The sequence below is a fragment of the Carlito syrichta genome, unplaced genomic scaffold (assembly GCF_000164805.1).
Source record: "Carlito syrichta isolate Samal-C Ts95f unplaced genomic scaffold, Tarsius_syrichta-2.0.1 Scaffold307331, whole genome shotgun sequence".
NCBI lineage: Eukaryota > Metazoa > Chordata > Mammalia > Primates > Tarsiidae > Carlito > Carlito syrichta.
The window spans coordinates 781281-794088 of record NW_007251427.1 but is presented as its reverse complement, the minus strand read 5'-3'; the positions used below and the strand labels follow the sequence as shown (position 1 = coordinate 794088).

General features: G+C 43.1%; 2 protein-coding genes across 3 annotated transcripts in view; both read left to right on the top strand.

The window, feature by feature from the left end:
* Positions 1-147: 147 nt before the first annotated feature.
* On the top strand, positions 148-8705 carry MYCBP (MYC binding protein). The gene is made up of 5 exons (XM_008064415.2): positions 148-241; positions 447-519; positions 5863-5911; positions 6160-6289; positions 7481-8705. Exons 1-5 carry the CDS (start codon positions 164-166, stop codon positions 7523-7525), a joined length of 375 nt encoding a protein of 124 aa, XP_008062606.1. The 5' UTR covers positions 148-163; the 3' UTR covers positions 7526-8705.
* A 3691-nt stretch (positions 8706-12396) lies between these two features.
* RRAGC (Ras related GTP binding C) overlaps positions 12397-12808 on the top strand; it is a 19558-nt gene continuing 19146 nt past the window's right edge. Inside the window, exon 1 of one of the 2 annotated variants that reach the window (XM_008064414.2) lies at positions 12397-12796. In XM_008064414.2, coding sequence (XP_008062605.1) covers positions 12560-12796 — 237 coding nt within the window. In that variant the 5' untranslated portion in view covers positions 12397-12559. The remainder of the gene's footprint in view (positions 12797-12808) is intronic. The other variant, XM_021715725.1, reaches the window with a different exon arrangement.

Below are 12808 nucleotides of genomic sequence, written 5' to 3'. Positions count from 1 at the left end.
AGTGGTGCTGCTCCGACAGCCAGAGGGGCGGGCGTACGCAGCCTCCCTCGGCATAGCGTGCAGTGAAAGAGTCAGAGCGTCCTGGGCGCCATGGAAACAGGCCACACCCCGGCAATGCCGGCCCGTGCTTCGCAAGTGCGCAGACGCGCGCCTCCTTTCGCGCATGAGCAGTTCTGTTCCGAGCCCGCCAGTCGCGGTCTCCGGCGCCAGCTACGCCGCTGTCACTATGGCCCATTACAAAGTGAGGGGGGCGCGGCGTGGTTGGGGGCGTGTGGGAGGTAGCCAGCCGCCGGTCGGCCTCCGGGTGGGAGTTGGGGTGCCGGCACAGGATTTGGGGTGGGGAGGCGGTCCGATGTAGTGAGGCAAAGGTGGGGTTGCCTTACTCCCAGCGCCTTCTTCTGCTCCAGTCCCCGGGCTTTGGCCACTGACCCACGGTGTCTCCTCAGGCCGCCGACTCGAAGCGTGAGCAGTTCCGGAGGTACTTGGAGAAGTCGGGGGTGCTGGACACACTGACCAAGGGTGAGCATGGGCTAGGAGAGGGTTCCTCGTGCCCTCGTGGTGCTCTTCGGGGCTGCGCCCCCGAAAGGCCGTAATGTGGGGAAGAAGGGAAACAGGTGGGACGCAACCGGTCCAGCGAGGTGGGCCTCAGGTTCGGCGGGGACCGGCTCATGCTGGCTGCTGGACGCCGCCCAGGTGCGGTAGCCTAGTTCACGCTACCAGTCTCCGCGCATGGAGTGAAACTCTTGCAGCTGTTGCAAAGTCGCTCCAACTTCCGTTGTTTTGCCTCGAGCGGCCGCAGTGGACATGTTTTTTTAAGACCTTGAGATCCCAATTCCTCCCGTCTTATAGTTTTTGCGGAGTCCTCAGAATCCTGTTAAGAGACATTTTTCCTCGAACAAAAGGCAACTGGAAAATGACTGGATATGAAAGTGGGCTGAGCGAGCCTAAACCCCAAAGTAGGCAATTCATAGCCTGTAGTCCCAACTACTTGAGAGGCTGAGACAGAAGGATCGCCTGAGCCAGGAGGTTGAGACTGCAGTGAGCTTTGATGGTGTCACTGCCCTCCAGCCTGGGAGACAAAAATGAGAGCTCAAATAAAAAAAAAAAAAAAAAAAAAAAAAAAATTGTGTAAAGTACCTATGTTTGAAGCTGAACAATCAAATTTTAAATAAATCGTGTAATGTCATTTAGCTGTGACTTTTCAACTCCAGTTAATAATCTGCATCAATTCCTATTTTGTGTAGATTTTGAAGTTAAAGTAGAATTATAGTTTAAAGAGCTTGAGGGTACATCAAAATGGTTACATATACTATTTTCAAGTTTTAAACTGGACGTTTAATGTTACATTGTATCTGTTTCTTCATGGTTTCAAGATCTAAGTAGTTCATGAGTAAAGTTCATGAAACAGGAGGATTCCAAGATGTAGGGTACAACTTCATTTGCTCGGCAGTAATTTTACTACCTGCTATTTGTCACTCAACTCACTGGCTGGGATTTTCAAGGGTGTGGAATGAAATTGTTGGCAGGGATGAAGACCTGGGTCATATGAAACTAGGAAGTGTCTGGGAAATAATTTGGTAACTGTTCTTTGGACAGGAGCAAAGGTTAGAGGAAAATTCTGGGAGAACAACTCCTGGGTCTTAGCAGAAAGCAGACTTAATTCCCATGCATGGGCTGGTAATTTTTTTTGTATGTGTGTCAGAGTCTCACTTTGTCGCCTGGGCTGGAGTGGAGTGGCATGCTCATGGCTACCGCAGCTTCAACCTGCTGGGCTCAGGCGATCCTTCTGCCTCAGCCTTTCAAGTAGCTGGAACTACAGGCATGTGCCATCACACCTGGCTAGTTTTTTGATTTATTATAGAGATGAGGTCTCACCAAGTTGCCCAGGCTGGTCTCAAACCAGTGGGCTCAGGCACTCCTCTCACCTCAGCCTCCCAAAGTGCTAGGATTATGTTCGTGAGCCACTGCACCTGGCTATGGGCTGGTAATTTTGAATTGCCACCTACTTTGGGTTCAGATACTAGTTTTATTGCTTTGCAGATACATTTCAGCAAGTATTAAGGGACTGCTGTATGGAAGCGCTGTGTTATGTTGTCTCTTGAGGTGTCACAGATGCTTGAAATGTCATCCCCTCTAAAAACTCTACAAGTTAATTTCTTTCATTTATTTAGACCATTTTATTCAAGTCTCTGTTCCAGATACGGGACACAGCAGAGGGAAAAAGTCTCTGTTCTTGTGAGTGTATATGGTAGTTAGTGGAGACAGATAATTACACAGTGTTAGCTAGTGGAAGTGTTATGAATAAAAATATACCAAGGTTAGGGATAGCATTTAAGGTGGCAGTCAGACATGGTGGCTCACACCTGTAATCCCAGCACTTTGGGAGGTTGAGGTAAGAGGATTGTTTGAGCCTGGGAGTTTGAGACCAGCCTGGCAACATAGTGAGACCCCTTCTCTTTAAAAAAAAATTACCTGGGTGTGGTGGTACCTGTAGTTCCATCTACAGAGAGGCTGAGGCAGAAGGATCGCCTGAGCCGAGGAGGATGCAATGAGCTGTGATTGTGCCACTGCACTCCAGCCTGGTGACAGAGGGGGAAAAAAAAGAGTTGACAGGTGACATGTGTATGCCATTTTATATAGGGTGGTGGAGGGAAGGACTTTTTTTTTTTGAGTTGGAGTCTCACTCTTTCACCCAGGCTAAAGTGCAGTGGCACACTCAGGGCCACTGCAGCCTCCACCTGCTGGATTCAGGCAATCCTTCTGTCTCAGCCTTCCAAGTAGCTGGAACTACAGGGATGTGCCACTATGCCTGGATCATTTTTTGATTTATTGTAGAGATGAGGTCTTGTTAAGTTGCCCAGGTTGGTTGTGAAGCCCTGGGCTCAGGCAATCCACTCGCCCTGGCTGCCGAAAGTGCTGGGATTTCAGGTGTGAGCTACCGTGCCTGGCCAGGCCCTTCTTAAGAAGCAACTTTTGAGCAGAGACCTGTATGAAATAGTACATGATGTCAAGAGTTCTAGGAAATATATGGAGACCAGAGTGGCTAGATGGAGTGAATAAAAGAATGATAAAAGGCAGAAAAATGACACTTGTAAGAGGTAACTGACTACACAGAAGATGTATAATAGGCTTGTGTTCATATAAGGATTTTCTATCACGAGAGACTGGAAACGCCTGGAGGCATCTTTCCCCTCCTCACATCCACTGGACTCTAACCCTTCAATCTCTTTGGGTTTCCAGGCTCCTAAATATAACATCAGACAACTTAATGATATTGATTACAACTTAACAACTTTAATATGATTTATTTAAAATTTGATTTTTCAGCTTCAAACATAGGTATTTTACACAATTTTCTTTTTTTGTTCTTTTTTTTTTGAGTTGGCGTTTCATTTTGTCATCCAGGCTGGAGGGCAGTGACACCATTAAGGCTTACTGTACCCTCAACCTCCTGGGCTCAGGAGATCCTTCTGCCTCAGCCTCTCAAGTAGTTGGGACTACAGGTGCTTGCCACCACGCCTGGCTTTTTTTTTTTTTTTGTAGTGATGATGTCTTATTATGTTGCCTAGACTGGTCTGGAACTCCTGGGCTCAAGTGATCCTTCCATCTCAGCCTCCCAAAATGCTGGGATTACAGGTGTGAGCCACCATGCCTGCCCACAAATTTATTTTATATTTTCTATCTAGCTTATTGCCAAGAATACTTAAAACTGTTTATAACAGTAAAACATTATGAGGATGACTAAAAATAAAGATGATAAATCACTTGGAAGAAGAAGCATTTTTAGCTATTTTGAACACTACATCAACCTCTAAAAATCCTGGCTGCTAAGGCAGAAAGGGGAACATGTTTGGGTATCAAGTTCTTGTCTGATTAAAAGGAAGTATATTTCTTCTATAGAAAAACACAGGAAACCTAGTGTTTACATTATATTCTGCAACTGTCAACCTTGTAAGTACCACTAACAGAAATTTAGAAGCTGTGAGAAACAGGTTGTGAGGAGAAGAGGAGGAAAGAGTAAGAGTATTAATATCCATGTCTTATAAAATTAGGATTTAATAGAGATCAGTGGAAATTAATGGAAGAAACAGAGGTTAGAGCATATAATTTTAAGAAAAAGGCAATAAAGAGGGATTAAAAGAGTTCTGTAGCATATTGAAAGGGGAGAGGAGAGGAGAGGGGAGGGATGGTATAAATATATTTTTTGGTTTCTCAAATATAATGCTGTAAGTGCATTGAGAAGATGAAGAGTAGCTATCAGAATTCAATGTACGTTGTTAAAAGTAGTTGCCCATTTAATTTTTAATACTATATATTATTTTGATGTTATTAAAATTCTAAAACAAAAGGTAACCATGTAAGCTAATTTACAATAGGACTTTTTAACTTGGGGTCTAGATATGCACATTTTTTTGTGTATGTGGTTACTTTTTTTTTTTTCTTTTATCAGGCTTTTCAAAGAATTCCATGGACAAAATAACTACTAGTTTGGTTTAGAGAGATTTTTATATGAGTAGTAAATTCTAGGAGGAGCTCTTCAGTAGATGAACAAAGTATGCTCATATAAGCTATTGGATATGAAACCACTAAAGTATATATTTTCATGTTGATTTAGGCATGTTAATTTTTTTTTTTTTAAGAGATAAGGTCTCACTTTTGTTTCCCAGGCTGGAGTGCATTGGTACGATTATAGCTCACTGTAGCCTCAAACTCCTGGGCTCAAGTGATCCTCCTTGTAGACTCCCAAGTAGCTAAGACTACAGGTGTGTGCCACCAAGTCAGCTACTTTTTTAAAGTTTTTGTAGGGACCAGAGTCTTGCTATGATGCCTGGGCTGGTCTTGAACTCCTGGTCTCAAGTAGTCCTCTCACCCTGGCTTCCCAAAGGGCTAAGATTAGAGGCATGAGCCATCATGCCTGGCTGAAACTTTATTCTTGAAGACCATTTTGAATTAAAAGTTTATTCCAGTAATTACCATAGCCCTATTGATTCTTTCCTAAGTTATTCTCTAATTTCTTTCTTCCCACTGCTGTAACACTATACTGCAGGTTATCTTTTTAACTTAGATTACCACATCAGCCTCTTCTTGCCTTTATCCTTATCCCACTTGATCTTCCACACAGGAGTCAAGAGTGATTCTATCACTCTTCTCCTGAAAACAGTTTAATTATATGCCTGTTCTTAGGATCCAAGTCCAACCAAATTTGTAAGACCCTCCATAATCTGACTCCTGACCATCTTACTCACAACTCTACTCAACCATACTTGAATTTTCAGTTCCTCAGTGTATTGTTTTCTTGCTTGTGGGCCTTCCCATTTTCTCTGAAGTACTCATCGCCTAGGTAGGTCTCAGGTCTTTTCCTTTTTGGGGGAGTCTTCCCTGATGTCCTAGGCTTAGGGATTTTTTTTCTTTTTTTGCTTTGGAGTCTAACTCTGTCACCTGGCAAATTTTTTAATTGACTGTAGAAGTGAGGTCTCACCATGTTGCCCAGGCTGGTCTCGAACTCCTGGGCTCAGACAATCCTCTTGCGTTAGCCTCCCAAAGTGCTGGGTACACATGAACCACTGTGCCTGGCCTCTAGGCTTAGTTAAGTGTTCTTCCAGTGTGCTCTCATAACCCATTATCCAGTACTGCTACTTGATACTCTTTCTTTGGCTAGTTCCTTGCTTATCTTTTGCACTGGACTGTAACTTTGTTGAGAGCAGGGACCCTGCTGTCTTGTTCATCATTGAATAGACAGTTTTTACAATATCTTCTGGCCTATAGTTGGTACCTAATATTTACTGGGTTATGGAATATACAACTTTCAGCCATTCAAATTTAAGACTTTAATTGTTGCTTTTTCTGCTTTTTGATTTGCAGTGTTGGTAGCCTTATATGAAGAACCAGAGAAACCTAATAGTGCTTTGGAGTATCCTTTTCATCTTTGAAGTTAGAAAAAGACCTTATTTTGAAACTTTTATTTTTTCACATAGATAATAACCTTTAAAAACTTTTGCTTATTGAGAAAGTTACTTTCTTTTGAGTTTCTGGATGCTGACCTCTGGGTAAATACTGGTGGTAGGGTGGGTGACTCTGATTAGGGATATTGATGCTATTCTGTGCTATTTCCTTAGTTTCATTCAGCTCTAAGAAGTAAATTCTTAACACTGATAATAGTTTTTTAAAGCATCACTTAGGAGCCGCTACCCCAGAAAATCCAGAAATAGAGTTGCTTCGCCTAGAATTGGCAGAAATGAAAGAGAAATACGAAGCTATTGTAGAAGAAAATAAAAAACTGAAAGCAAAGGTAAATTTAAAAAAAAGAATTCCCATTAAAATAATTTAACCTTTAATACTTATATGATCAAAACCTCACTAAAATGGACAAGAGGGGAGAGAGGAGGATGAGTATCAATCTGAATGAATTGCAAGGCCAAACTTCTAAAAACTACAAAACACACTGTAAATAGGACAAAGTGTGGTCAAGAAGAGGTTCTTGAGAACCTGCATAAACAAAAAGATGAGAATATTGATTAATGGTACTTATAAGTAAATGGATAGTTCTAAGATTCTTAAGCAGTTGATTTTTAAGTAGGTAAATCTGGGGCCACTGCTTTGTGATGGGCTTTGTGATTGCAAGGTCATATATGGTGACCCTGGGTTAACAGATTTAGTTATGTAAATTTGCACTTAATTTTATATACAGCTGAAGTTTTTTTCTTACTTCAAACTCCTGTGAGAATTTTCATAAACTTCGAATTAGTCAACTCTAAGTCTTTGAGGTTTTATCACTTTCTGAATCATGTAGTACATTTTATATCACTCTAAGTATTTATCATAATGTGTTTTATCTTCTTAACAACCTAGTGAGATAAGTAAAACATGTACACCAGCCATTTTATAGGTGAGGCAGCTAAAGCATAGTGATGTCTAATAAACGTCTCAAATCCAGCAGCTAATTGAAAAAACCTGAATGTTAGTCTAGTTTTCTTGCAAGGAACCACAACTTAGCATAAGAGAAAGTGCAGTATCATAAATTACCTAAGATTCCACAGTAAGCAAATGCTAGTTAACTCTTTGGCATCTTTTAAGTGAAAGACATTAGTTATTCATCATTGGCTGACTAGATTAATATATGTCACATAACTCTTTGTCTACATTTTAGGGGGAATTTTCAGTAAGCTTTTGGTGGAGGGGAAGAAATTTCGTTATAAGCCTTGAGAAGATATAGATTATTGCATATCAAGTATTTGAACAGGAATGAAATTTTAGTTTTCCAGGAATTTTAAAGGTTTATATGAAAAGGGCTTTAATTAGGCTTAGTTGTATTAAATCTTAAATAATTGAATGATTTAAAATGGATAGTTATAGAAACTGATATTATTACAAATGTACTGATTTAATAACTAAGTTGAATAGTTAATTCATCTTGTTACTAAGTAGTTTTTACCCAATTTAGAATAAAATTCACCTAAACTCCTCTGTCTTTGCCTCATAGCTTGCTCAGTATGAACCACTTCAGGAGGAGAAGCGTGCTGAATAGGATTCTTCTCAGTTGAAAAGACACTGAAAAATGGTTTTGTATGACTTGAATAGTTTGTATAGTATATAATCTTTTTTGAACAGATGCTATAGAACTCAATTTTAATATGTTAAATTCACCTATCACACTCTGTTATAAACATACATACATAGAATCACCAATAAAAACTCAATATAACTTTCTTTGGGTCTTAAAGCAGGAGAATCCAAAGTAAATCCTGGAAAAAACCTAAACAGAGCCATCTAATTCATTACCTTAAGAGATATTGTTTATTAGTCTGATTAAGAATGATGGTACTGGTTGTATTTTAGCCATGACAGTTTAGCATGAAGCTATTCCTTGGTGTATTTCAGGATATGAGGTACAGTCATTCTTTAAAATGAAGATGACACTGTTGTTTATATTCTCCGTAGGCAGCTGGAGAGATCTGTGTGACATGAGATGCTTTTGCACGGGTTCCCATGAATCTTCTGCTCTTGTTTATATAGTGCAGAACAAATAACTCTTCTTTGCCACCACTTTGCCTTAGATAACTGTGTGTGTGCCAGTATGAACTCTGACACCACGTTTTCCTTCTATGCAATCATGCCCTGTCTTGATAATCTTGCCTCGCTTTGCTCTGCGCTTTAGTGGGCCCTAGTTGTGCACTGGCCTTTCTGTGCTATTTTTCAATTTGCCTAATAATAGCAGTTACCCTGATTGTAATTTATGTAACTTAAAAACAGAATCACACTGTACCCCTGCTTGCCTTATTTGCTTAGTTGAGCACAGAACAGAGGCAATATACAACTCTGGGTTCACTCACAAGCTGGGATGAGAAGGGGAAAGAGCCATATATCATGGAAAATTATAGTTTGTAGATATAATTATATAGTGCTTTTTCCCCCCTCAATGTATTTTTCTAGCCTTGAATTCATTTTATCTTCATTATCCCTGTGAAGTAGGTAGGGCAAGTATGAGGGGAGGTTGGGTGCTTAATTTTTAGGCCAAAGACTGATATTAATACAAATTATTCACTAACTGTAGAACCTTGGGCATATCAGTTAACTGCTCTGAGATTCACTTTCCTCATCTGTTAAATAAGAATATCTATGCTGCCTACCTCACAGGGTTGTTGTGAGGGTCAAATGAGAATGTATGTGAAAGATTTGTAAATGGTAAAGCACTATATTCTTGTTTGCTAGTCCTTTTTCCTTTCTTTTGGCAGAACTACAGTCAAATATTTTGTCTTACTGATCACTTTCCTCATTGATAGACTGTCATTTTAAAGAAGTATCCCTATTTCATGTATTTTATCCCTATTGTTATAGAACCTTTCTTTATTTTTTAGTCAGAGCATACATAAAAAGCAAAATGACCCAACGAAAACTGATTTAACTAGCAAAAATGTTGGCACCTGGTGGAAATGGTGACGAAGCCAATTATAAGGGCATTTTAATCAGTGATGTTAGCAGAAATGTGGTAGTGGTCTGTGCCTCCTCTAGTTGTTTTTGGAAGAGGTGTCAGCTACTATTAGAACAACATTCACTTGAATAGATTTCTCTTCTACCAATTTGAGTGCCTCCTACATGGACAGCACTAGGCTAAATGCTGGGTGTGATTAATAACTTGAAGCTGGTTATGAGACATGTATATAATCAACTATAATGTAGGTCGGGGTGTATGAAGAACCATAAGAATAATAAAACATGGCTGAGGGTTTTGGAAGAGAGGGTGACTTGGCTTCTGTAAGCAATTGGTGTGACAGTCCCTTTGTGGATACAGATAAGTAGTAATTTTTTTCAGCAGCCAACCCTCATTTGCCTTTTCCTCGTGGGATTAGTATTAATATTTATGTAGTAAGTCAGGTGGCTGTCTCTTGTACCATCCTTTTGGACAGAATGGCATATCATGTGGGCTAGATAATCACATTCTTAGGGGGAACTGACTTGTTTAAATTGCTGTACCAGTCAGTGCTTTTTAAGATTTCATGATCAGCCTGGCTTTTAGAGGTCTTCTTCGACATTTCTATCAAGGATTTGGATGGAAACTGTATACAAGAAGATGCTCAATGGAATAGAAAATGGAATTCATCAGTTAAGTTCCTGCTATGCTTCAGTTGCTTCATCTATAAAATACAGATTTCACATCTTGCCTATCTCACAAGGTTGTTGGAAGGATCAGATCAAATTAAATATAATGGATGTCAAAGTGCTTTCCAAGCTGTAAAGGACTACATATGGACCAGATGGTAATAATGCCAACTGTAAGTACCACCAATTGGAAGGGCTGGTTGGTAGACTATATTGCCACATGCATTAAAATGATTATAACAATCTGAAATACCCAAACTACTGGGCCTAAACCAAAAAGTTGAAATATCAAGGCTTAGGTTAAAAAATGCAGTTATACAAGTTTAGGCACTAGGATTGCTGACAGAGTGGTAGCTCCAGTGATTACTAATGTGAACCACTCTATGGATACTTTAAAAAAAAAAAAATCCAGTCTGGAAGACATTGATAGAAATATTGCCCAGGTGCTAAACAGTTATCCTGAAAGCTGTATTGGGTAGTACTGCTTGTAGGTGCCATATGTTTGAAGGATAATGGCAAACCTGAATGCATATAAAGAAAAGTGACCAATGGGGGGTGTTGAATGTATAAGACTGGGCTGTTTGATATGGTAGCCACTAGCCACTTGTGGCAATTAAAAGGAAAGGCGGGCTCCGTGGCTCAGCCTGTAATCCCGCGCCTTTGGGAGGCTGAGGTAAGTGGATTGCCTGAGCCCACGGGTTCGAGACCCGCCTGGACAGCGATACCTCATCTCTATAATAAATTAAAAAATCAGCCGGGTGTGGTAGCGCACGCCTGTAATTCTGACTACTCGGAAGGCTGAGGCAGAAGGATCGCTGGAGCCCAGCAGGTGAGGCTGCGGTGGCCGGGAGCGGCCACTGCACTCCAGTCTGGGCGACAGAGTGAGACTCCAACTCAAAAAAAAAAAAAGGAAAGGCAATTAAAAACTCAGCTCCTCAGTCACACTAGCAACATTTTAAGTGCTCAGTCAGCATGTGGCTAGTGGCTACATGGTGAACAATGCCAATACAGAAGATGTCTATCATCATCACACTTGTATCAAACAGCACCACAGAAGGAATGGTTGAAGGAACAATATCAAGGAGAGAAAAGACTTAGTGAATAATGAAGACTGCAATCTAATATCTGAAGTGCTGGCATGAAAAAGATGAAGACTATTCCTATTCTGATACAGGCTTCAGGGAGTGTGATTTTTGACTAGAATAAACTTTCAAATAAAGCTTTTCCATAGTGCAGCTGGCTGCCTTTTGAGATGGTGAGCGCTTTTCCCTTGGAACGATTCTGAGCTACTGCATTCTGCATGTCTATTAGAAACACTGTAGGGTTGATGCTTTGTAGGTGAGAGGTTGGTCTAAGGGTGTGTCCCACCTTTACTTCTCGGTTCAGACATAACCAAAGTCCCAGACCTGCATAAGAATATTTTCCCTTCATAATCAGTGATCAGTCTCCTTGGAAGATCAGGACTACCACCACCCTGCACTTTAAAAAATGTATACAGCTGTGCTTTGAGAGGGTCCTCTTGTCAAATTTCCAGTTCTAGAGTCTGACTGCAAAGGTCAAAACTCCTCTAGCTTTCTTAAACATATGTGGTGACAAGCATTTGCTTTGATTTGCTTTCTTTCTTTCTTTTTTTTTTTTTTTTGAGTTGAAGTCTCACTCTGTCGCCCAGACTGGAGTGCAGTGGCCACTCCAGGCCACTGCAGCCTCGACCTGCTGGGCTCCGGCGATCCTTCCGCCTCAGCCTTCCAAGTAGTCAGAATTACAGGCGTGCGCTACCACACCCGGCTGATTTTTTAATTTATTGTAGAGATGAGGGCTCGCCAAGTTGCCCAGGCGGGTCTCGAACCCGCGGACTCAGGCAATCCACTCACCTCGGCCTCCCAAAGCGCGGGATTACAGGCTGAGCCACCGAGCCCGGCCTGGTTTGCTTTCAATATTCATTCTTTTAGTCTCTGAAGGAGGTCATAGAAGATGCAATGTTCTGTGAGGGAAATGGAATTCCTGGAGAAATAGAGTTTGGAAGGAGAGGAAATTTAGTCCTGTTGAGTTTGAAGTGGCAGAAGTATCCACTACCAGCACTTTGATGAAGAAAGGAGATAAGATGTTTGAGCTGGGTTGCATTCCTATTAGAGTCCTACGGAACAAACGATCACGCAGACCCATGACGCTTTGGTTGAGGCTTTGCCCTTAAGTCTGGCTGGCTCCTCCATACCTTTGCACATCCTAACCATATCCACCCACCTAAACGCGGTCAGACGCTAACTCCTTGCGGTCTGTCCCATCCTCCCAACTCCAGAGCATTATTTATCTGTGCTTGTAACCTTCCCATGTAATATTCTATGTGGGCTACTTACGCAGAAGTCCGATCTCTGCTCATCCTGAAGCAACTTGAGGGCAGGTGGGGTCCGAGTCGGTTCCAGTTTTGTGCCCGTTGGTAGGTACCCAGGACATCTCAGGCATCAATCAATACTGTTTGAGCGAGTACAACTGTAGGAGAAGGACTGTAAATTCTTCCCCAAATGCCCAGAGAACATCTCCCATTGCCGTGCTCTCCGCAGCCCGGAAGAAGGCAGTGAGTGGGGCGGCCAGGAGCAAGGCGCGTCTCCTGGGCAGGACCGAGGTGCGTGCTCGCCAGGCGGAGGGCAGAGGGCCGGGAGCAGCGCGAGAGGCGCGGCCGGGCAGCCCTCCTCGTGACTCCTCCCCCCACCCGCGGCTGTGAGTCAGGTGATTCTAGCACGTGACGGGACACCACCTACCCTGCTGCTCCCGAGTGGCAGCTCGGGCGGCCAATGAGGGGCTGGGCCTCGGCTCGGGGGCCTATGAGGGCTGGGCGCTGGGGGGCGGGCCGGACGGTGGCGGCTGCCGGGGGCGGCGGCGGCAGCGGCGGCGGCGGACTAGGGAGGCGGCGGCCTGGCTTGGCCTGGCCTGTCAGGGCGCGGGCGGCGGCGGCGGCTCCAGCACCATGTCCCTGCAGTACGGGGCGGAAGAGACGCCCCTCGCCGGCAGTTACGGCGCTGCCGATTCGTTTCCAAAGGACTTCGGCTACGGCGTGGAGGAGGAGGAAGAGGAGGCAGCTGCGGCCGGCGGCGGGGTCGGGGCGGGGGCCGGCGGAGGCTGTGGTCCCGGGGGCGCTGACAGCTCCAAGCCGAGGATTCTGCTCATGGGGCTGCGGCGCAGCGGCAAGTCCTCCATCCAGAAGGTGAGTGGGAGC